A 26,170-nucleotide genomic window follows, 5' to 3' on the forward strand; every position below is an offset into this window, starting at 1 on the left:
TGATGCATTACATTTATTGATTTGCAAATATTGTACCAGCCTTGCATCCCTGGAATAAAAACCACCTGGTATATGCTCATGGTGTATGAGCTTTTTAATATATTGCTTGATCCAGTTTGCTAACATTTTGTTGAGGATTTTAGCATCTATTGTCTCAGTGATATTGGCCTGTAATTTTCTTTCTTTGTAGTGTCTTTACCTGGTTTTGGAATTAGGATAATGCTTGCTTCATAAAAAGAGCTTGGAAGTGTTCCTTCGTCTTAGATTTTTTGGAATAGTTTGAAGAGGATGGGTGTTAGTTCTTTTTTGAATGTTTGTTGAAATTTACCTGTAAATCTATTTGGTCTAGGACTTTGTTTGCTGGAAGTTTTTTAATAACTGTTTCAATTTCATCAGTTGTTATTGGTCTCAGGTTTTCTCATTCTTCCTGATTGAATTCTGCAAGATTGTATGTTTCTGGAAATTTGTCCATTTTGCTCAAGTTGTCCAGTTTGTTGCCAGATAGTTGGTCATAGTATTTGCTTAGCCCAGAAGCTGGGTCTGCCTTGATTCTTACATTTTGGTTGACCCTGTACTTCCCCCATAGAGCTGGTCCCAGAGATATCAGCTCTAGGTACTTGCGGTCCCACTGGCTTTTGCCTTGCTGAGCAGTCCTGGATGGTGTATGGGTACCCAAACTGCTGTTTCTGACTACTTATATCAGGCAAAGACTCAAAGCTTCCAGAGAACCGCCTCTGCCTACAGACTGATTTGATTCAGTCTGGAGCAGTCTCAATCACCTACAGTTGGGGTGAGGTTTTCCAACAAGGTGAGACAGTTACTTCTGCCTGGAGGCTAATTGTTATTCTCAGTCTCTTAATAAACTTCAGAAACTCCACAGGGTAGGGCAAGGGATTTTCCATTAGCGTGGTCGACTGTCTTCCCCTCAAGCAAAAACAGCAGGATAGCAAAGGTTTGCCTGAGAAAGATGGCCCCCACAGCATGAGAGAATGACTCAGCACAGGAAACCAAGCTGTCTGCTTTCCAAGCTCTAACCCCAGATACCCCAGCCTTGGCCTATGTTTATACAGCTCCAGCCCACTCTTCCCTACCTCTTCTGGAGCCCAAGGTGAGTGGCTGCACTCAAAATATTCTATGTTGGCCCTTTAAGAGGGTGCCTACACTTCCAGCTGTCTCTCCCTGGCAGTTAGCAACCCTGCTGTTTTTCACAGCCTGATGTTATGTGGCCACATTTCTCAACACTAGTGCTCTGGGCTGGGGTGGGGGTGGGGGCTAGCTTGGGGATTAGACCCCAGAGTTCTCAGTGGCAAACCCCCACAGCTGAGATTATCTCTCTGGAACTTTAGCTGCTGCCTGTGGGAGCCCAGCCAACCCTTTCACTCCTCTGCCCTTCCCACTAGACTCCAGTTTCTGTCCTAGGTTATCAGGGTTCTCACCAGCAAGTCTTCAGCTGATTATTTAGGATGATTCTTTTTGGGGTTTTTTCCAGTTTGATACTGGGAACATGTCTGTGAGTTTCCACTTACTCTGCTACCTTTTTTTCGCTCCTTTTCTCTAATTTTATTTATCTGGGTCTTTTCTCTTTTTTTCTTAGTGATTCTAGCCAAGTGGTTGTCAATTTTATTAATTTCTTTAACGAACCAGCTCTTTGCTACATTAATATTTTGGGGGCCAGTCTTTTTTTTTTCTTTCTCTATTTCATTCAGTTCTGTTCTACTTTTTATTATTTCCTTCCTTCTGCTGACTTTGGGCTGCATTTGTTCTTTTTCCAGTTCTTCAAGATGTAATGTTAGGTTGTTTATTTGGGGATTTTTGTTTCTTAAGATAGAACTGTAATGATATGAACCTCTTAACTACCAATTTTGCATTCCAAAAGTTTTGATGTGTCGTATTATTATTCTCATTTTTCTCTATGTATCTTTGATCTCTCATTTTATTTCTTCGACCCAGTCATTGTTTAGTAGCTTGTTCTTCTAACTCTACATATTTGGTTTTACTTTCCTTTTTCAGTGGATTTCCAATTTCAAAGTCACAGAATATATGCTTGGTATGATTTCAGTCTTCTTAAATTTGTTGAAACTAGCTTTGTATTCCATCAAATGGTCTATCCTTGAGAATGTTCCATGTGCTATAGAGAAGAATCAATAATAATAAAAGCATAATATTCTAATTAGACCAGACAACCAAACAACCTTCCAGACGTCATTCTGGACATCCTGACGAAGCCGTGGTGGTGGGGGCCAAGGCAGAGGCGGTTAGAGGCAATCAGGCAGGCAAGTGAGCAGTTAGGAACGATCAGGCAGGCAGGCAAGCGGTTAGGAGCCAGCGGTCCTGGATTGTGAGAGGGATGTCCAGTTTAAGCCCGATCTGGCAGTCAGACATCCCAGAGAGGTCCCTGATTGTGGAGGGTGCAGGCTGGGCTAAGGGACCCCCTCATCCCTGTTCACGAATTTTGTGCACCAGGCCTCTAGTCTATATATATAAAAGCCAAGCAACCGAACGGTGGAATGACCAGTGGCTATGATGTGCACTGTGGCAGCCAACCGACCCAACCAGGGGCAGAGCTGGCCAGCCAACCACCTGAGGCCCCTCCCCCTTGCTGGCCCCACTCCCAATCGGTCCCCCAACCCTGATCACTGAAGTGTGACCTTCAGTTGATTCTAAGTAAGTAAATGCTCTCCAGCCTTCATAGACCAGGAACCTGAATGACGAGTGATCAGGAGGAAAACTGCTCACAGTCTGGATCGTCAGTCAGGTGTCCAGGAGAGATGCCCAGCACAACCACGATCTTCCTGCGTTCTCTCTCCACTGCTTACTACCAGAGAAGGCAGCTATATCACACCATGGCTGCTCTTTATAGGGTTTGTCAGCAGGGAACTAAACCGCATTACCTGTCTATGGAGAGGCTTAGAAACAAAAGCTGTAAGTGTCCCTGACACTAAGCGCCTTTGAAGCTTCAACTCATCCAAAAGCCAATAGCAAACGTGTATACACCCCGCAAAGATCTTTGACACTAATAACTCCCCCCAGCTGGTCCCACCCCCGATTAGCCCCCCTCACCCCAATATGGGGCAGGCAGCCGGACCCTACCCATGCACAAATTCATGCACTGGGCCTCTAGGTTATAATGTCCTAGGATAAAAGGCTCTGAAATGTTGATTATGTCCACTTGGTTTAATGTGTCATTTAAGGCCAAAATTTCCTCATTGATTTTCTGTTTGGCTATCCATAGCTGTCAATGAGCTATTTAGGTTTCCTACTATACAGTAATTGTGGTTTGTCAGTTTTTCCTTTCAGTTCTTTATTAGTTGCTTTACATATTTTGGTGCTCCCTGATTGGGTACATATATATTGAGAAGTGTTGTGGTTCTTTTTGAGGGGGGGGGGTTGTTTTTTGTTTTATTGGCATCTCCTTCCCAGGACTCGCTGAGCTCTTGGTAGAATTTTAGGGTCACCCCAGGGCAGGGAGGGCAACAGGTATGGTGAGTGTGTCAAATCCTTTGGGGCAACCACATGAGAGCACACTGCAGAGAGAGCCAAGACACTCCTGCTTGCCAGCTGTGCAACTTTTAGGGAGGCATTAACCTCTCTGAGCCTCAGCTCTGAGCATCCAGGACTAAGTGGGGATGACAGGACAGGTTATCAGAGCCATGCAGAGTTCCAGACGATGTTCATGTGGAGATGAGAGGACTCATTTGCTGCCCTTATCACAACCCCTTTCACCCTTCTGATGGGCGCTGCAGGGCTTGGGGACTTGCACTCATGGTCTCTCAGAACAAAGGACCATGAGCTGGGGGCTTCAACATCACACGTGCATTGTCTCCCAGCTCTGGAGGCTGCAAGTCCAAGATCAAAGGTTCAGCAGGGCTGGCTCCTCCTGAGGTCATGAGAAAGGATCTGCTCTAGGGCCTTGTCCTTGGTAGGTAGATGCCATCTTCTCCGTGTCTTCACACAGTCTTCCTTCTGTGAGCGTCTAGATCCAGATTTCCCTTTTGTATAAGGACACCAGCCATACTATATTAGGACCCACCCTAATGACCATGTAATGACCCTATCTCTAAATCAGGTTGCATTCTGAGATGGACTCCAAATTCAACATGGATATTTTGAAGAGGGGGAGAAAGGAACCCAATTAAACCCATGACAAAGCCAAACATTGCTCTGGTATCAGACAGGCCCAATTTGTCCCCTTTATCATTATAATATCTCACTTGTTACCTATTTTATCTTGAAATCTGTTTTGTCAGATAAATTAGGTGTACCGGTTAATAATAGCGGATTTTGTAATCAAAGAAGACATGATAATTTCAAGAGAAACATAAAAAATGCTTTATTCAAAGTATGTCCATTGCTAGCTACACATTTCCCCATCTTTCAGGTAATTTGTGGATCCCTCAGACCTCACCCCAGATTGCAAGAGGGCACAGGCCAGACCAAGGAACACCACTGGTGCACGATTAGGTCCGGGGAGGGACGCAGGAGGTTGACCAGCCGGGGAGGGGCTGCAGGAGGGCTCCAGGACCTGTCTGGCTCGTCTCGCTCAGTCCTGATCAGTCAGACCCCAGCAGCAAGCTAACCTACCGGTCATAGCAACTGGTCAACCGGTTGACTGCCCCTGGTAGTCAGTGCACGTCATAGCAACTGGTCAGTCGGTCGACTGTCTGTCCCCTGGTGGTTGGGGCACATCATAGGGAGTGGTTGAGCGGCCTTAGCATATCATTAGCATATATTTTGATTGGTTGAATGGATGACCAGACACTTAGCATATTAGACTTTTATTACATAGGATGATTTCGTATAGCCATTTTATCTTTAGTTTTCTGGTAGCTCTGTGTCTCCATTGTTTCTTTTCCCTTGTGTTTCTATCTTTTGTTTTAGTTTGGTGGTATTTATAATTTTTTCCTCTGTTTTTTCTTTTTTATGTTATGTGTCTCAGTTCTGGATTGTTTTTCTAGTTACCGTTAGATTTATGCAAAAGAAAGCTTTATATGTAAATATAAGTCCTTTTTCTTTTGAATGCATCCTTTCTTCACCTTTGCAAATTCAGACCTTTACGCTCTCCCCTTTTATATTTTGTGGTGTCACAAAGTATCCCTGTGCATTCATTTCTGAATGCAGAAGCTATTGTTTTCTATCTTTTTTAATACTTTTACCTTCTTTAACTTTTATATTTAAGAGTATAATACCCTATTCTGAAAATGGGTGGCAATATCTTGCTTTTATTTGTCTATTAGATATCTTACTCAAAGTTTTATATTCTTTTGTCTTTTGTTTCAGAGGTTAAGCATCTTCAATATTTTCTATATTGGAGGTCTTGTAGTGGTAAATTTCCTTTTTGTAACATGTCAGAAAAAGTTTTAATTTCTCCTTCATATTGAAAGAATAATTTTGCTGGATATGTTATTTTTGACTGGTAATTTCTGTTTTTCAGTAGATTTTATATTTTATTCCACTACTCTCGCCACGCTTATAGAATTTCTGCTGAAAATTTGATGATAATCTACTGGGATTTTCTTTATAGATTACCAACTTCTTTTTTCTGGCTGCCTTGAGAATTCTTACTTTGTCATTAATTTTTGACAGTTTTAATTTAATGTGCTTTTAAAAAGGCCTTTTGGATTGGGATAATTAGGTGTCTGTTTGCTTCTTGGATTCAAGGATCTAGCTTGACACTACATTATCCTGTACAACTGGTTTGGGAAGTTCTCATTAACTATTAGCTTGAATTGGATCTCTGTTTCCTTCTCCCTCTCTTCCACTATACCTTATTCATATATTGCTCTTTCTGATGAAGTCACATTTTTCTTGTAGAATTTTTTTCTTTTTTTTTTTAATCTCAAAGTATTTCTCTTTTTTCATGTGTGTCATTTCTAGATTTCTATCCTCCATCTGTTCAGCTCTGTTTCCTAAGCTCACTAGTTCATTCTTCTTCTAGTTTATTGAGTTTTTCATGTCCAGAATTTTTTTTGGTTCATTGGTTTTATTTATTTATTTATTTTTAATTTCTCTTGCACTGCCTGGCTTCTCTGATCTCTGTGGGGTGGTAGAAAATGCCCTGTATTACCTGGGGAGGTGAGCATCTCCTCTGTGACAAAGTTCCTTCCATCTCAGGGCATGGTTCCTGTGGGGGAATGTGGTAGCAATGGGGTTCAAAGCTGGGGAAATCCCAGTGCTGTCCCTGCAACCAAACACTGCCAGCAGTCCAACCATGACGGGTGGGGGTAGGGAAAGCTGGGAGAGGCTGGTTGGTGCTTTTGTGGGTTTGTTCTCCTCCCAATAATGACAACTGCAAGACCTTTGCTGCCAGTGGCAACCGTCTGACAACCACAGCTACACCTCTGTCCTCCATCTCTGCCCAGCTCACTGGGTTTAGCCACAGCACGTACCAACTACTCCTATAAGAATGCTCACCTCAGCCTTAGACAGTTTGGCTCAGTGGATAAAGCATCGGCCTGCGAACTGAAGGGTTCCAGGTTCGATTCTGGCCAAGGGCACATGCCAGGGTTGCGGGCTCGATCCTCAGTGGGGGGAGTGCAGGAGTCAGCCGATCAATGATTCTCTCATTATTGATGCTTTTATATCTCTCTCCCTCTTCCTTCCTCTCTGAAATCAATAAAGAAATATATATTTTTTTAAAAATGCTCGCCTCGTTGTATCTCTGCTCCTCTGGGCTGTAGGGAGTGCAGACAGCAACCTGACTTCTCTCCACTTCCGTTACCCACAATGAGCTCCTTGCTGTGTCCTTGACACCTGTCTCTACTCTTCTCCCTTCCCTCTTTCTCTACTCTAACCTACTTGCCCACCTTCAGATTTTCAATGCATGGATCTCTCAAATGTATTTGTTCATTGAGCAGGGAATCCTTTGATGAATTATAGCTGTTCAAATTGTTGTAACTTCAGTTGGAATAGACCAGTGGAACCTCTCACACTGCCATTTCTCTGATGTCACTCCACCGATTTCTTTTGGTTAGTATTTGTTTGATACGACTTTCAAGCTTTCTGTATCTTTTTGTTTTAAATTACTCCAAACAGTATATAGTTAGACATATGTTAGACACATTTTGAATCTTGCCTTGTATCTTTTATACTCCTAACTCTCCTTTCAAATTTTTCATCTTTTTGTCTGTCTTTCATTCTCTGGGTTGTATTCTCAGATGTAATCTTTTTTTACTCATTTTCTCTTAGTGCCATTTAATCCAACATTTAACCTGTTCATTCCCAGAGATTTTATGTAGTATTTTAAACTATGTTTTTAATTTCTTCTTTTTGGTCTTTAATTATTAAAATACTAGAGGCCCATTGCATGAAAATTCATGCAATAGGCCTTCCCTCCCCTGGCTGCCGGCACCGGTTTTCCTCCAGCACCTGGGATCCAGGCCTTCGCTCTGGCCGCTGCCGCCTTCAGTCTTTGCTCCAGCTGGAGCGCCGGTCCTGTAGCTCCCTCTGCCTCCCCTGCCCTCCCCCTCATAGCAGGTATCCCACCCCGCCCGGCCGCTCCGTGCCTGCATGTGTGCTGCCCAGAGGCCCGGAGCAGCTTGCGGGGGGGGGGGGGGGGCGCCATCTTTGTCAGGTTAATTTGCATATTCACTCCTGATTGGCTGGTGGGCATTGTGAAGTAATGGTCAATTTTAATATTTCTCTTTTATTAGCGTAGGTTCTTTATAAATATTTTGATTATTAAAATACTCTCTTCCAGTATTTAGAATTATGCTATAATTTGTTCAGTGCTCCTAAAGCCTGTTATGTGTAGTGTGTGTGTGTGTGTGTGTGTGTGTGTGTGTGTGTGTGTGTGTTTGGCTCCAGGAACTTTTTTTAAAAACTATTTTATTGGGGTATGATTGACATACAAAAAGCTATACACATTTAATGTATACAACTTGATGAGTTTTGAGATAAGTATATACCAGAATTATACTATATAATTACAGGTGACAATTATAATCTGTGCCAGAAACATAATTGTCACCTGTAAAAATATTTCATCCTGCTCTCTTTATTGTTTTATTATTAGTGTACTAGAGGCCCCGGCATGAATTTGTGCACAGGTGAGGTCCGGCCGGCCTGCCCTGATGGAGGCCCATCAGGCCGGCCAGGGGGCGGTGCCACAGGCGGTTGGCCAGCCGGCCCTGCCCTCAATCAGAGTGTTGGGGGCCAATTGGGGGTGGGGCCGGCCAGAGGGAGGAGCCACGTGTGGTTGGCCAGCTGGGTGGGGGGCCACAGGCAGTTGGTGGCTGGTCCTGCCCGCAGTTGGGGTGTTGGGGGCCAATCAGGGGCTGGGCCAGCTGGGGAGGGGGGGGGGCGATCAGGACCCGGGTCAGGCTGGTTGGCTGCTGCAGTGCATGTCATAGCCACCGGTCATTCTGGTCGTTCGGTCATTCTGGCCATGCTGGTCGCTGGGCTTTTATGTATATAGACTAGAGGCCCAGAGGGAGTAGGCCTATGCTGGCAGTTGGATACCCTTAGTGCTGCTGAGGAGGCAGAAGAGGCCACCACTGCTGTGCTCGCCAGCCGTGAGCCCGGCTTCTGGCTGAGCGGCACTCCCCCTGTGGGAGCACACTGACCATCAGGGGGCAGCTCCTGCATTGAGTGTCTGTCCCCTGGTGGTCAGTGCTCATCATAGCGGCCACTTGTTCCGCCTTTCGGTGGATTTACATATTAGCCTTTTATTATATAGGACTAGTGGCCTGGTGCACGAAATTCGTGCATGGAGGCGGGTGTCCTCAGCCCATCCTGCACCCTCTTTTATCTGGGACCCCTCGGGGGATGTCCGACTGCCAGTTTAGGCCCTGTGGGATTGGACCTAAACCAGCAGTCAGACATCCCTCTCACAATCTGGAACTGCTATCTCCTAACCACTCGCCTGCCTCCCTGCCTGATTTCCCCTAACCGCTTCTGTCTGCCAGCCTGATCACCCCCTAATCGCTCCCCTGCCAGCCTGATTGACGCCTAACTGTTCCCCTTCCAGCCCAATCGCCCCCAACTGCCCTCCTCTGTTGTCCCGATTGCTCCCAACCCTCCTCCCCTGCCAGCCCGATCACCCACAACTACCCTCCCCTGCGGGCCCAACTGCCCACAACTGCCCTCCCCTGCTGGCCCGACTCCCCACAACTGCCCTCCCCTGCCGTGGCCTGCCTCCTCTGTGCGAGGCAGCGGAGACGCTGGGACTGGCCTCCTCTGCACCACGCAGAGCCGCGGGACTTGCAGCCCTCACCACATGGAGCGACATCCAGGCCCCGCCTCCGCTGTGCGCTGGCCATCTTGTGGTGGCCATCTTATGATGATGTCGCACATGAGGGCCACCTAGGCTTTTATTAGTATAGATGTGTATAATGAGAATACTTAACATAAGATCTACTCTCTTTCTTTACCAAATTTTGTAGTTTCTGATACATTATTACTAACTATAGGCACTATAACATACAGTAGATATCTAGGACTCATCATCCTGTACAACTGAAATTTTGTACCCTTTGACTAATACCTCCCTGTTTCCCTCTCCCTCCAGTCCTTGGCAACCACTATTCTGCTCACTGCTTCTATGAGTTTGACTGTTTTAGATTTTACATATAAGTGGTATAATGTGGTATTTGTCTTTCTGTGTCTGGCTTATCTTACTAAGCATAATGTCCACCAGGTTCATTCATGTTGTCGCCAATGGCAGGATTTTCTTTTTATTTAAGGCTGAATAATATTACATTGTATATATACCACATTTTCTTTAGGTTGCTTCCATTTCTTGGCTATCCTATATAATAAAGAGGTAATATGCAAATTGACCCTCACGCCCTCGCACAAGATGGTCACCCCAGTGTGGTCAAAGATGGCCACCACAAGATGGCCAACAGGGGAAGGTAGTTGTGGGCGATCAGGCCAGCAGGGGAGGGCAGTTAGGAGCGACCAGGCCTGCAGGGGAGGGTAGTTGGGGGTGCCCGGGCCGGCAGGGGAGGGCAGTTGGGGGCAATCGGGCAGGCAGGGAAGCAGTTAGGCATCGATCAGGCTGGCAGGGGAGTGGTTAGGGGGTGATCAGGCTGGCAGGCAGGTGAGCAGTTGGGAGCCAGCAGTCCCGGATTGTGAGAGGGGTGTCCCAGATTGGAGAGGGTGCAGGCTGGGCTGAGGGACACCCCCCCTTCCACCAGTGCACTAATTTCATGCACCAGGCCTCTCTGGTTGTGAATAATGTTGTAATGAACATGGGAGTTCAGATATCTCTTCCAAATCCTGATTTCAGTTCCTGTGGACATATCCCCAGCGGTGGAATTTCTGGATCATATGATAATTCTATTTTTAGTTTTTTTAGGAGCCTCTACTGTTTTCCTTAGTGACTGTGTAACCTTGCATTACCATCACCACAATCTAGATACTCAACTTTATCATCACAAAACTCCCTGTGTTATCCCTTTATAGCCACAGCCTAAATCCCTTGCCCCTAATCCCTGGCAACCACTATGTCCTCTATCATATAATTGTTATTTCACAAATGTTACATAAATGGAATCATGCTGCAAGTATCCTGTTTAAATTGGCTTTTTCATTCAGTATAATTTCCTTGAAGTTCATGTGTCAATAGTTTGTTCCTTATTGTAGTATCCCATGGTTTGGATGTGCCACTGTTTTAACCAGGCCCCCATTGAAAGTCATTTGGGTCCTTTCCAGTTTTTGGTATTACAAATAAGGCTACTATGACCATTCATTTCCCACATTTTTTAATATAAATTTTTAAGTACCACTGAATGTCGACAAAGTGCCTTGGTTCTGAATTGGAATGTTTTCACTCATTATAAACTGTAATCAAAGCAATAATATATATCCATAAGATAACTTAGGTGTTCTGATCTAACAACTAATATTCTTTTCAACAATGATAAGTACACTTTTGAATTAAGTAAAACACCTTTATCTGTATGGGTTTTGGTAGGGAAAATTGTGACTGATAAAACTTGTTGAATGAAGTGTGTAAGTAAACATTTGTGTGAATATCCTTTTTAGGAAGCCGAGGCACAAGAGCTTCTCAAATTGATAGTCACAGTAGTAGTAGCAACTATCATGAAAGCTGGGAAACGCGAAGTAGTTATCCTGAAAGAGACAGATATCCTGAAAGAGACAATAGAGATCAAACAAGAGATTCCTCCTTTGAGAGAAGACATGGAGAAAGAGACCGTCGTGACAACAGAGAAAGAGGTTTGTCAAATGGAATATTATTAAATAATGGCTAACATTGATTGGGAAAATTATTTTTTAAGTAGTTATCAATTTACTTTTTAATGAATGATGTCTTTTAGATTTTTGTTTGTTGACACATTTGAAGCTATTATATTTACTCATATAATCTTTTCTTATATACTTAGTTTAGGGGAGAGGGTGTAAATAACTAGCTACCATGACCTGTTGGGTAACAGTGTTGGTAGTTGCACACTCAAAGAACTGAGGTGCACTGTTGTATGTCTCTCACATTAACCAAATAGCTCATAACCCTTTAAAAAATGTAGATTTAGGGTACTATTCTGGCATTTCTGATTCAGGAGATACTTAAACTTTCTCATCTGAGTATCCTGGCCACTCCTTCACTAGCAGTGATAAACAAAGTTCTGTAAGGACTGTGGTAGAGGAACAAGAAAAACAAAATGATAATTACAGGACTGGGTTTTTCTAGAGAAACATTTTACTTATGTTCTTTCATGAGAATATGTAATGCTTGCTTTAGCTAATTTTAGATTCTTATATATCTTAATCTAAACATTTTCTGTTACTCTATTAGGTGATCTCTTAAATAAATTTTGAAGCAAGGCTACTAGAAAGCAATTAAGAAGGGTATTAAGTATTTTCTTTAACAAGCTTTTATTGCCTGTACATATTAGGGCCATAAATAGTTAAGATTTTATGAAGGTCTTATTAACCTTGGCTGGTTACTAAAGTAAGGTTTGCTGTAATGCTGAGATTAGTATAGTACAAAACTTGATGGAGTAGAGAATTGAATATTGATGCTTCACAGTGAGCTAAATCAAAGAGGTAATACAGTATATTAATATGGAAGTACTAAGAGGAGAATGAAAGAAGTCTCTAAGACACAATGTACTTTAGGGAGTGTAGATGAAATTAGTGCTGGTTAGGTTGAGTTTGTTAGGGTAAGCCTAATATTTAGGTTAAAAGATGATGTGTATGATTTCTTTAGTCACAGATGAGGCTGGAGTTTATATGTTCTGTGTTTATATCTAAAATTATTTCTTTCCTAATACTGATTCACCTCTCTTTACTCTCTTTCTCACTGTGTCCTGGTAATGCTTTTTTTATATCATTTTTTTTCCTTTTTTTTTTTTTCTTTTTTCTAGTTTCATATTCTTGCTCAGGTTTTCCTCATGTCATGCCTGAATTCAGTAGTAGCATTTGGTTTCAATTTTATATTTAGTTCAATCCCACATGCATTAAGTTACCAAGAAGTTTGATAGTTGCTTTATATGTATTCTCTGACTTAATATCCTTTTCTAATATTAAATCAAAGAACATATGTATATTTTTAAAAATCATAAAATCCTTTCAAAATATCCTTGTAAGTGTAGATATAAAATCCATGTTTTATAATTTAGGAGATTTAGACCGAGAGAAAGGTAGTGATTTTTCCAATATTACAGAGAAATAAGTTCCATAGCTGGAATTCAAACTTAGGTCTTCTGACTGCAAGTCTTGTTCTTTTTCTGTTTTACTTTACTATAACTATTTCAACAAATATCATTCGTATGACTGAGGTAGAAATATATTTTTGAGGTTAATGATATTCTACAAATGTTAACTGAGTCCCCATGCACTTTGCTAGGTTCTTACAGTACAATAGTCCTTGTGCTTGTAAAACTTAATAGAAGTGAAGATAACCACACCCCTCCCCCAAAAAATAAAAAGAAACAATGATTCAGTGCTATCAAGGAAACAAGCAAGGGACTCAAATATAGAAGTAAAGGTTTAAGAGATTGAGATTTTTTTATCTAGAGTATTTATGAAATTTTTTAAAGAAGTTATATTTATGCAGAGAAATAAATACAAGAGATGTTAGTATTGCACAGATTGAGGGTAAAAACGTTCTGTGCAGAGAGAAGAGTATATGCCATGGGAAAATTTCATATGTCCTAGTTTGAAAGAAGATCAATGTGACTAACGTATGGTGACAGTAGGGAGATTAAAGGAGGTTGAGGTTAGAGATGCGCCCAGGCACCTTGTTCTGTGCTCAGGAATTTAAATCTTCCCTTTAGTTCTTCATAGCCTAAATATTAGGTGTATCGGTTAATAATGCGGATTTTGTAATCAAAGAAAACACAATAATTTCAAGAGAAACATCAAAAGTGCTTTATTCAAAGTAATGTCCATCGCTAGCTACACATTTCCCCCATATTTCAGGTAATTTGTGGCTACCATCCCAATAGAACTTTTCTTGTTTTGAGACAAACCATTCAGAGACCCAATTTTCCACTTCTTCGTACGTTTTGAAGTGCTGCTCAGAAAGTGCATGTGCTATGAATTGGAACAAGTGGTAATCTGAAGGAGCAAGGTCTGGTGAATACAGCGGGTGGGTTAATATTTCCCAGGCAAGATCTTTTAAGTGTCTTTAACTGGTTTTGAAGTGTGTGATGGTGCATTATCATGAAGCAAAATTACTTTGCCGTGTCTTCTGGCCCATTCTGGTCAATTCATAATCAAAGGGTGGTTCAAATTGATTATTTGTTGTCGGTAGCGATCAGTATTAACGGTTTCACCTGGTTTTAGAAGCTCATAATACACCACACCTTCCTGATCCCACCAAACACAGAGCATTGTCTTCTTTCCGAAGCAATTTGGCCTTGCAGTCGTTGTTGATGTTGATGGATCAACCCCAGGACTTTGTGCATTTGGGATTCTCCAAATAAATCCACTTTTCATCGCCAGTCACAATTAGACGCAAAAAAATACTTTCTTTCATGCCATTAAAGCAACATTTTACTGATGACTTTTCTGTTTTCCATTTGTCTTTCGTTCAGTTGATGTGGCACCCATTTTCCTTCCTTTAAAATCTTTCCCATTGCTTGTAAATGATTGGAACTTGGTTGCTGAGCAATATTTAATCTTTTCTTTTAATTTTTATTTATTTATTTTGATGGTGTAGCAAAGGTGGAAAATTTTTTTTTAATATATTTTATGTTTTTACAGAGAGGAAGGGAGAGGGAGAGAGAGTTAGAAACATTTATGAGAGAGAAACATCAATCAGCTGCCTCCTGCACACCCGCCACTGGGGATGTGCCGGCAACCAAGGTACATGCCCTTGACTAGAATCGAACCTGGGACCCTTGAGTCCGCAGGCCAATGCTCTATCCACTGAGCCAAACCAGTCAGGGCTGTTGAATCTTTCTGCAAGTTGTTTTTGAGTTTGACACGGATCTTCATCTATTAATGCTTGCAATTATTGGTCTTCAAACTTTTTCAATTACCTGAGCGTTCTTCGTCTTTCACATGGAAATCATCACTTTAAAGCATTTAAACCAGCGTTCACAAGAATCTTGAGATGGAGCATGTTCACCATAAACTTCCCGAAGTATTCAGCACTTTTCTTCAAAATAATGAATTAAAACTTTCTGCAAATGCTCTTTTTTTGGCATGAAATTCGACATTTTCAAGTGTCAAAATATCTATGATGTTAACACCTTCAGAAAATTTGACATATGAAGTTTTTTTTGGTTTGTTTTGTTTTAATATATTTTATTGATTTTTTTACAGAGTGGAAGGGAGAGGGGGACAGAGAGTTAGAAACATTGATGAGAGAGAAACATCAATCAGCTGCCTACTGCACACTCCCTACTGGGTATGTGCCCGCAACCAAAGTACATGCCATTGACCAGAATCGAACCTGGACCCTTGAGTCCACAGGCTGACGCTCTATCCACTGAGCCAAACCGGTTAGGGTGACATATGAAGTTTTGAAGCTTGTTGTCAATACAACAAAATAGAATACATATCAATTCGCATATATATGAACATATGTGTAACACCATCTATTGAAAAATTTGCATTATTAACCAGTACACCTAGTAGGTACAAATTGACAATTGAAGTGTGATAAATGCAACTACTATATAAAGTTCTATGAGAAGACAAAGGAGCAAACAGAATTCTGAGGAAATCCAAGAAAGCTTCCTAAATAGGGAACAGCTGAACTAGGTAGGGTCTGAAGGATAGTAAGAGTTTGCCTAAAGCAGTGATGGGCAACCTTTTGAGCTTGGTGTGTCAAACTTCACCAAAAAACTGAGCATAACTCGGGTAATGTGTCACTTTGAGGAAAAAACATTATTTCGCAAATGTTTCATCCTCAGGAGCAGCAAATGTTTCATCCTCGGCATGCGGCCGCATGTCATCAAAAATGGCTACGCGTGTCAGTGCTGACATGCGTGTCATAGGTTCACCATCACTGGCCTAAAGTAACGGTGGAAGAAACACTTTGCAGGGAGAAGGTGCAGCATGTGCAGACATACAAGGCTAAAACATGTTTTGAAGTAGTAAAGAAGTATGAGGTTGGAGTAGAAGTATGCTGTATTTGGTAGAAAAGGAAAGAAACTGGGAAAAAGGATTGATCAGAGTTGATAGGCCAGGTTTTCAGGTTTATAAGTCAGGCCGAAATTTTTGTATTTAATTGCCTTTTCACTGCTTTTTTTTTTTTTTTTTTTTTTTTTTTAATTGTCTAAAGTTTTACATATGTCTCCTTTTTCCCTGGTTGACCACCACCACCCACCACCATTCCCTCCCCGGGCAAGCCCCCACTGCCCTAGTGTCTGTGTCCATTGGTTATGCTAATATGCTTGCATGAAAGTCCTTTGGTTGCTCTCTAAACCGCCCCCTCCCTTGCCATTTGTCTCTGGATCCATTCTTGTTCATCAAATTATGTTGATCATTATATCCCACATATGAGTGAGATCATGTGATATTTTATCTTTCTCCGGCTGGCTTATTTCGCTTAGCATAATGCTCTCCAGTTCCATCCATGCTGTTGCAAATGGTAAAAGCTCCTTCTTTTTTATAGCAGCATAGTATTCCATTGGGTAGACGTACCACAGTTTTTTAAGCCATTCATCTGCTGATGGGCACTTAGGCTATTTCCAAATCTTAGTTATTGTAAATTTTTCTGCTATGAACATAGGGGTGCATATATCCTTTAAGCAGCTGGAAGAACAGAGTTTTCATCAAAACTATGAGAGTCTGGGGAAAGACTGAAGACCAAGGATACCAACCAGTTAGACTGTTGATGACATAGCTATCTAAGAAGAGCTTATCAAAGTTTGAGTTAATAATATTAACTGTAGGGCTGAAGAGAGGAAATAGAAGATATATTTTGAGAGTGAAATTAATTGATGGTAGTTGAATATGATGGGATTTAGAGATTTCCAACTCTCATGAATGGGTATGTCACTCATTAAGATAAAGGAAATATATAACAAGAAGCACATCTTCAAAGAACACATTTTAGGGGAAAAGATAGAGAAGATAGTTTAGACGTTAAACTGGTGTTTTTATATTTTTTCCATTTTCTCTGAAGTAAGGAAGATTGTCATTTTGTTGGTAAAATACTTTTTATACGTCAAAATAGTGTCTGGGTAAAATAGTCTATCCCAAGGGTGGGGAACATCCAGCCCACGGTCCGTATACGGCCTGAGAAATCCTTTGGTCCGGCCCTGCCAAGCATTAGGGATGAGTTAATTAAGTGTTTGACCAAATAGAGCAGGATAATTTTTAAGTTGATAACTTTGTATAGACCGAAAATATAATAAATATCCAAATGGCCCTTGGCAGAAAAAAGGTTACCTATCTCTGGTATTCCCTTATTACTATAAAATGCAGTATTGAGTTTGTTTCAACATTTTGTAATCATTGTGACATTACTATGACCCTCAAACCAGGAATTCAGACAATCATATAGATTCTGGGAATCAGAAGTGTAATATAATAAAACCTTTTTAAATAGTTTCAGCAAAGGTAAAAAAGGATTTAAGAGAACTGAATTCTAATTCTACTGTCCTAATATATTTACCATCTCTATGACTGACAAACTTCTGGAGCATAATTTCTGTGTTTTTAAGAGGAAAAAGAGGAAGGGGGCAGGACAAGGTTTGGTTTTGTTTTAGCTTTAAAATGTTATGAACTTTTATGTCAATCTATAACTTCTAATGAGAATATATGGATAATTATTATCTTTCATATGTGGTAAGAAAGAAAATTTAAATTACTATCTTGAGCCCTTCCCTAGAAATATCCTAAAATTATTCTGCTTAATAAGTTGATGTTAGATATGCCACTTATAAATCTGTTGGCCATATTATAGTATGACTTTATAATTAACCTGTAAATATTATTATATAATATGAAAGTGGCTATCTCTATGGAAGAGTGCATGCCATTTTATTATACATTTTTTGATCCCAGAATAATTTTTTGCTTTACTAGGCATTTGAGCATCAAGCATTAATTTTCTGTTTATATGATTTATGTATCAAAAAATATACATACATATATGTAACATAATGAGATTATTAACTCATTTTAAGAAAACAACTCTTCATCTGAGTAATGTTATGTGATTAAATAAAACTTTAATTAGTAGTTAGTTATTAATTGTAAATATATCACGTATATGAAACACTTTTTATATTTGATTATTTCAAGATTGCTAAGCGTCAGTACCCTTAATATTTTAGTTTATGATAAATTGATATTGCAGCAACAAATATTTGTTTTGTTCTACTATTTTTTCCTCACATAATAGCTGCACTTTTATGTGTATATATTTTTGCCTGAAATTAGAGGTGTGACTTACGAGGGAAATTTTTTTTTTCCTTCAGCTCCTATGTTCTACACCTCCTGCTGCCCCTATCCTTTGCCACCAGTGTTCTCAGGTCCTGCTGGGGGGACAGAGAAGATCAGAGGTGAAGGGTAGAGATGGCAGAGTGGGGTTGGAGCAGTGGGCTGGAGGTAGGGTAAGGAGCATGCAGAGAAAGATCAAAGGTGGATCAGCGGGAGGGGGGTGGGGGATTGATGGGGAGCAGAAAACATGTTAGTTAGAGGGCAAAAAAAATACCTTTAAGAAAAAATATTTTTAAACATCTAGGGGTGATTATTTGGATGATTAAATTAAATATAAAGGTGGTATCTGATTTATATTATTGCCACTGTGACCGTATACACATAAAATTTAAAATTTGCCATACTGTCTTACCAATAGGTTATCTGTCAAATTAATCACTGACAAAACTTGATTTTCATTGTAGATCAAAGACCAAGCTCACCAATTCGACATCAGGGAAGGAATGACGAGCTTGAGCGTGATGAAAGAAGAGAGGAACGAAGAGTAGATAGAGTGGATGATAGAAGAGATGAAAGAGCTAGAGAAAGAGATCGGGAACGAGAGCGAGATAGAGAGCGGGAAAGAGATCGGGAACGAGAGCGGGATCGAGAAAGAGAAAAGGAAAGAGAACTAGAAAGAGAGCGGGCTAGGGAACGGGAGAGGGAAAGAGAAAGAGAGAAAGAGAGAGACCGTGAAAGAGATCGTGACCATGATCGAGAGAGAGATAGAGAGAGGGAGCGAGATAGGGAAAAAGAACGGGAGCGAGAGAGAGAAGAAAGGGAGAGGGAGAGAGAGCGAGAACGGGAGAGGGAGAGGGAGAGAGAGCGGGAAAGAGAAAGAGTAAGAGAAAGGGATAAAGAACGAGAGCGTCAGAGGGATTGGGAAGACAAAGGACGAGAGGACCGCAGAGAAAAGCGAGAAGATGTCCGAGAAGACAGGAATCTGAGAGATGGACACGATGAGAGAAAATCAAAGTAAGAGTGATTGTGAATCAGTTTTGTTTGTTTTTTCTTTTTAGGCCACCAAAAATTTTGGTTGCCTCCCCCCAAAAAATTGGGAGAGAGAGAGAGATGTGAATCAGTTTTTTAAGTTACATCACAGTAAAGAATTTCAAATGTTTTATTTAATGCTTTTTAGTGTGCCCCTAATGGCTTGTTAATTTTTTCCTCTCTACATGTTTCTGTATTTTAATTTTAATTATATGATTTTGTGTTTATAAATTTTTGAGTTATCTGGAAAAAATAAGTTTTTTTTCATTCTTGAACTTCTTAATCCAGGGGCTATAATTAAATTATTCTTATTTAAATTACATTTTTGATGGCACATAGCTTCAGACTTGTTTTTAATAGGAAACCAATATAAAAGTGATAAAATTATTTAACTTAATTTTATCCCATCATATCCACTTTATAACTAGTTAATGGAGTTGATCAGTTACTAAGAGATATTGCCTATGCTATTCCTAATAATTCTTCATTAGATTTGCGTACTGAAAATCTGGAGTCACTACTTCCAGGCTACTGAAACATTCACAGTGAACTGAGGACATTTCTGTAACCACTGCAGAGCTAGAAAAAGGCAAAAGAGAGAGAGGTATCCTCTTTGGAGATGTGGAGTCTAGAGATAATTAGGGACAAAAATGTGTTCTTATTCGTAAATATACTTGAAGGCATTTTCTCTCCCCTCTCCCTTTTTTTTTTTTTAACCAAAATGAATTTATTTGCTCAAGTATCTAGGAAATCTAGGCTTACCTTTCATTTGTTCTGATGTATCCACATTCTCAAACAAAGCATCAGGAATGGTATACCTTCATTCCTGCACTGTTTTCTTCTGTGCTAATTCCAATCTCAGAAAGGTTTTCTCCAAATAATGGCTAAGACAGCCCCACGGTTATACCAGTCAGCTTAACAACCTTCTGTATTGCGGCTTTTATTAGTTGAGGAGCAGACAAGGGAACCAAGCGAATCACTTTGGCCATGAGAACTTTGGATTCTGATTGGTTATTTTTGAGGTTTTAGAGGCACAAAACCAAATTGGGAGTTAACTGCTTTGTAAAAAGTATTAACTTAGCCGAGACTGGTTTGGCTCAGTGGATAGAGCGTCGGCCTGCGGACTCAAGGGTCCCAGGTTCGATTCCGGTCAAGGGCGTGTGCCTTGGTTGCGGGCACATCCCCGGTGGGGGGTGTGCAGGAGGCAGCTGATCGATGTTTCTAACTCTCTATCCCTCTTTCTTCCTCTCTGTAAAAAAAAAAAAAAAAGTATTAACTTAGAAAAAGGTATGGTTATGTTTGCTAAAATAAACTGGAAATATTTTATATATCTTTATTTTCTTTGGTCCTACCTCCAGCCATTTGCCTCTTGATAAAGACAGACTCCAACTCAATGCTTTAGGCTTTTTCATCATTACTATTATGGATTATGGTTATGGAGAAACAACATAGCACAGAAGTGAAGGCCTCTTTCATTAGGTCCTAGCTTCCCTTCAATGTGCAGCCAAGATTTTCTGTAATTCACCCTCATTTTTTTTAAAAAAAATCTTACATTAACATAAAATTCATATACTACTTTTAACACATGTAGCATACAATACAGATTACTTCTCATATCTCCTTGACCTCTTTAGCTCTTTTCTAATATTAAAATTCTGAAATGTATTTTGTGCTTAATATGCAGTCCTATGCTTTGATTAATATTTTTCCATGCTTCTGTTCTCTGCTTATAATAGCACAAATTTCTTGTGTGGTTTTTTGTTTTTTTGTGACTAGACAATCCAATCATTAATTAGGACCTCAGTAACTACTTATTATATGAAGTTAATAAGTTGATGTCTTCATCAGTTGTATTGTCATCTCAGTAGTTGAACTTTTATCCAGCACTTTTTTTAACCACTATTATATAGAAGATTTGCAGAATTGCCATAGTATTTATTTTACTTTTGTTTCTGTAGATACTGTTTTGAAATTAAGGTCTATGTTTTACATGTTTTAAATTTTCACTTTATCCTAGTGTACCAGTTATCTCTTGCTTTAGTTTAAAACAACAACTTTTTTGTTCATAAGTCTGTGGATTAGCAATTTTGGCTGGGCTCAGCAGAGCAGTTCTGCTGGTTTCACTTAGGATCAGGCATGTTTCTACAGTCAGTATGGCAGTTCACTTGGGTCTGAATGACTCCAAAATGGCCTTACTCTCATATCTGGCAATTGCTAGGCCATCTCATTTTTCCTTCATATGACTTCTTATCCATAAATAGCCTAAACTCTGCTTTTACATATGATGGTAGAAACATACCAAGCCAGCAAAAGCAGAAGCTGCAAGGCCTCTTGCGTCTTATCTCTCCAAACTTACGCAGTGTCACTTTCACGACATTCTCTTGTCACGGTAAGTCACTGGGCCAGCCTAGATTCAAAGAATGGGAAAGTATACTGCCTGAAGATGGGAGGCACTTCAGATAATGAATTGCACAAGGTTGGGTTTGAAAATTGTCATACTACATCTGAGGCCTCCTTCTCCACCTGGTCGCTCATTTATAAAAATGAGCTATCAAGGAAATAACTGTGCTATAATATGTGTCACAACTTTGAACATAGAATTTATTAACAAACAATGTTATTGAAAAATAGTTGGTCAAAATTTAATGAACATATAGGAAAACACCAGAATTACTTAAGTACTCAGAGATATAAATCACTACTCATTTAAAATTCAATGGAAGAACAAGAAAGGTAATGAACATATGAATTATTTTATTAATTTTCACCAAGCAAGTGCTTTAGTTCTAAGAAGAGGAAAGAAACTAATCCTACCTAATAATAGACAAATATGCAAATTGACCATACCTCTGACACCCCACAAGCCACGCCCACCATCCAATCAGAGCGAGTATGCAAATTAACCCAACCAAGATGGCTACAGCCACAGAGAGCAAGGTTTCCTAGGTAACAGAGGAAGCCAAGCTTTCTGCCTGCCCTTGCCAGGCCTAAGCCTCCACTCAAGCTACAAAGTTTCAATTACAGAAGGTAAACAAATTCAAACAGAAATGGCGGCAGAATGGAGCTTGAGAGAGCAGGCCAGGGTTGCTCCCGGCAACAGGGGAAGCAAAGCTTTCCGCACATCCTGGCCGGGCCCACCCGCTTAAGGCTACAAAGTTTCAGTTATAACCCCAACAGAAATGGCTGCCAGCCTCAGAGGGAGCCCCAGGCTTGGCTCCGTTCCAGGCTACCAAGTTTCAATTGTAGAAGGAAAATAAATTCCAGATACCAGGGCCTCCGCTTGGGTTGCCAGGGGCATGGCCGGCCTGCAAACCACCACAGGCCCCTCGCTCAGGCCACCCCACGCCCCAAGGGAACCCCATTGGTGATCAACCCCAAGGGTGATGATTAGGGACACCCTTCAGGGCAAACCAGCTGGCCCCCACCCCTGTACCAGGCCTCTATCTTATCTAATAAAAGAGTAATATGCAGATTGATCATCACTGCAACACACAATATAGCTGCCCCCATGTGGTCAAAGATCCTGCCCTCATGTGGACACAAGATGGCCAGCAGGAGAGGGCAGTTGGGAGGCACCCGGCCTGCAAGGGAGGGCAGTTGAGAAGGACCAGGCCTGCAAGGGAGGGCAGTTGAGAGGGACCAGGCCTGCAAGGGAGGGCAGTTGAGAGGGACCAGGCCTGCAAGGGAGGGCAGTTGGAAGTGGTCAACCCTGCAGGAGAGGGCAGTTAGGGGTGACCAGGCTGGCAGAGGAGGGAAGTTGGGGGCAAACAGGCTGGCAGGGGAGTGGTTAGGGGGTGATCAGGCTGGCAGGCAGAAGTGGTTAGGGGCAATCAGGAAGGCAGGCAGGCAAGCAGTTTGGAGCCAGCAGTCCTGGATTGTGAGAGGGATGTCCGACTGCCCGTTTAGGCCCGATCACTAAGCGGGCAGTCAGACATCCCTCGAGGGGTCCCAGATTGGAGGGGGTACAGGCTGGGCTGAGGGACAGCCCCCCTCCGTGCACGAATTTCGTGCACCGGGCCTCTAGTTTTTACATAACATGCCTGGTACTGGACTTATGACATAACCAATTTATTCCTCATTACAATTTTATGGTATGAACCCTTGTTTTCCCCCCACATTTTCAGGTGAGAAAGCTAAAATTCAACGACTTTAAGGAATACACCTAAGGATGCATAATAAGTAACATGGCTATAAGTTTAACTCGTCTTTTGACTTTAAAGCTAATATTGTTTTCATTTGGCTTCCCAACAGTATAAAAGTATAAAATTAATTAATAAATTTTAGTAGAGGGCTTGTGAAAATTTTGATTCCTCTGGTGTATGCTTTCCATCTTGCAGTATTTATACCTAGTGATTTTCAGTTGAGTGATCCTACATGTATAATGAAGAAAGGAAGATGTGTTGCTATGTATTTTTTTAAGTTCACAATTATAAATCGTAGCAAATGAAGTTTTTCATTTTATTAAAAATGCTGACTGTATGGCCCTGACCGGTTTGGCTCAGTGGATGGAGAGTCGGCCTGCGGACTGAGGGGTCCCAGGTTCAGTTCCGGTCAGGGACGTGTGCCTTGGTTGCGGGCACATCCCCAGTAGAGGGTGTGCAGGGGGAAGCTGGTTGATGTTTCTCTCTCATCGATGTTTCTGACTCTGTCCCTCTCCCTTCCTCTCTGTAGAAAATCAATAAAATACATTTTGGGGGGAAAAAAAAAATGCTGACTGTATGATGTAACGCTGACAATATTGCTATCCTACAATTATTCTAGTACTAGAGGCCCGGTGCACGGGAGGGGGTATCCCTCAGCCCGGCCTGCACCCTCTCCAATCCGGGACCCCTAGGGGGATGTCCGACTGCCTCTCGCAGTCCGGGACTACTGGTTCCTAACTTCTTGCTTGCCTGCCTGCCTGATTGCTCCTAACCCCTCTGCCTGCCTGCCTGATCACCCCTAACCACCTCTGCCTACTGGCCTGATCGCCCCTAACTGCCTCGCCCCACACCTGGGAACCAGGATTCCCTCCTTTGGCCAATTGCAGGCACCCGGGACCTGGGCTTCCCTCCCACTGGCCGGCTGTAGGCAACCAGGACTGTGGGCGGGCGGCTTGTCCCTCTCCTGGGTCACAGGCACTGGCGCCTGGGACCGTGGGGCAGGCGGCTTATCCCTCCCCTGGACTGGGCCGCAGGCACAGGTGCAGCCACTGGCTCCCAGAACTGTGGGGTAGGTGGCTTGTCCCTTTCCCCGGGCCACAGCCTGGCTGGTCCCCATTCCTCTCTCACGAGCTCATTTGTGCCTGGCTGGTCCCCATTCCTCTCTCCCCAGTGTTAAGTGTCTGAGCCTTGAGGCTGTGATGACCATTTGCGTATTAGCTCTTTATTATATAAGATAATGAAGAAATAATAGTTAAAAAAAACATATTAAAGTAATCTCTTTACAATTCCTATAATTTTATGAATTTTTTTTTTTGTCCAACTTAGGAAGCGCTATAGAAATGAAGGGAGTCCTAGCCCTCGTCAGTCACCTAAGAGGCGACGAGAACATTCTCCTGACAGTGACAACTACAACAGTGGTGATGATAAAAGTAAGCAGAGTCTGTTTTCTATGTTTCTATATTCATATTCATTTGTAACCATAAGACTTCTCTTTGACATTAGTAGGAAGTAATGAATTCAGATATAAATTTTTTTCTTTTGCTGCCTTTGAATGTCTTCAGTGTGAGTAAAGTATGTGTTAGAGATAGTTATTTTATCACAATGGAACTGTCATTTTCTACCATTTGCAGAAAAGCCATATTTTAATTTTTATTAAAATGATTGCCATTTTTCAAGTTTTAAAATGAAAATAAGAGATTGGCTTATTATTACTTATATGTTACCTGAAAGTTTGTTAATTTGGTGAAAGTGTAATTACTTTTATCTGTTTGAGTAGATGAAAGACACAGACTCTTGAGCCAGGTTGTACGACCTCAAGAATCTCATTCTCTCAGTCCATCACACTTTCCAGAAGACAGGCAGGGTAGATGGAAAGAGGAAGATCGTAAACCAGAAAGAAAAGAGAGTTCAAGGCGCTATGAAGAGCAAGAGCTCAAAGAGAAAGTTTCTTCTTTAGATAAGCAGAGAGAACAGACAGAAATCACAGAAAGCTCAAGAATTCGAGCACAAGACATGCTAGGACACCACCCATCTGAAGACCGTGATACATCTGATGGAGCTCATGATGAAAATAAGAAAAAAGCAAAATTTCAAAAGAAACCTATTAAGAAAAAGAAAGAGGACGATGTTGGAATAGAGAGGACTAACACAGAGATAGCATCTGAAGATGGTCAAGTATTTTCACCAAAAAAAGGACAGAAGAAGAAAAGTGTTGAAAAAAAACATAAGAGATCCAGAGGTGATTCTGATATTTCTGATGAAGAAGCAGTCCAGCAGAGTAAGAAGAAAAGAGGCCCCCGGACTCCCCCTATAACAACCAAAGAGGGATTGGTTGAAATTTCCAATGATAAGGATTTGACTATAGAAGATCCTCAGAGAAAAGAAGATACGGCGTTTAGTGACTGGTCTGATGAGGATGTGCCTGACCGTGCAGAGCTGACAGAATCAGAGCATGCTGCCACAGCTGCTGCTCCTGGAAGGACTTCTTCTCCATCTTCCCTCCCCCCTCCTCCTCCGCCTGTGGCTACAGCTCCTACTATGACTGCTTCTGCTACTCTTGCCACTACTGCTACTGCTATCAGCACCTTCAGCCCCTGTACCACCACCATTTCCACTTCTGTCATCCCCACCAATACAAGTGAAGACTCTCATAGAAAATGCCATAAGACACGAGCCGAAAAAGTAGAGGCACCTCATGTTACTATGGAAGATGCATCACATCGCAAACCAGTGGATCAAAAGAGGAGCAGCAGCCTTGGGAGCAATCGGAGTAATCGGAGTCATACGTCTGTTCGTCTACGTTCTCCGTCCAGTGATTCGGCCCATCGAAGTGGAGATGACCAAAGTGGTCGAAAGAGAGTACTGCATAGTGGCTCAAGAGACAGAGAAAAAACCAAAAGCTTGGAAGTCTCAGGAGAGAGAAAATCAAGGATTGATCAGTTAAAGCGTGGAGAGCCCAGTCGAAGTATTTCTTCAGGTAATAAATTGAAATATAGTTTAGCTAGTGATTCCTGTGTTAGCATATTTTGTACAAATTATAATTTTAAAGTAAATGCTAAATTTATTACTTCACTCACTGTCCTAAATTTCAAGGAACTTAGAAGTTTAACCATCCCTCCAAAATGTTACCTGTTACCACGTTAATATCAATATTATAATAAAGGTACATTCAGTGATGTCAGTCTGCTTAATAT

At 41.4% G+C, this 26,170-nt stretch overlaps 1 protein-coding gene across 6 annotated transcripts in view; it reads left to right on the top strand.

The window, feature by feature from the left end:
- The window catches only part of ZC3H13 (zinc finger CCCH-type containing 13), a 145,183-nt gene that overhangs the window by 93,825 nt on the left and 25,188 nt on the right, over positions 1–26,170 (top strand). For 4 of the 6 annotated variants that reach the window (XM_054719763.1, XM_028161337.2, XM_028161338.2 and 1 more), the window contains 4 exons: positions 10,987–11,178; positions 18,270–18,819; positions 24,303–24,406; positions 24,754–25,953. In XM_054719763.1, coding sequence (XP_054575738.1) covers positions 10,987–11,178; positions 18,270–18,819; positions 24,303–24,406; positions 24,754–25,953 — 2,046 coding nt within the window. Of the gene's footprint in view, positions 1–10,986; positions 11,179–17,843; positions 17,928–18,269; positions 18,820–24,302; positions 24,407–24,753; positions 25,954–26,170 lie in introns of all 6 variants that reach the window. The other 2 variants (XM_028161332.2, XM_054719764.1) reach the window with 2 other exon arrangements.

This window comes from Eptesicus fuscus, chromosome 8 (genome assembly GCF_027574615.1).
Source record: "Eptesicus fuscus isolate TK198812 chromosome 8, DD_ASM_mEF_20220401, whole genome shotgun sequence".
Lineage (NCBI taxonomy): Eukaryota > Metazoa > Chordata > Mammalia > Chiroptera > Vespertilionidae > Eptesicus > Eptesicus fuscus.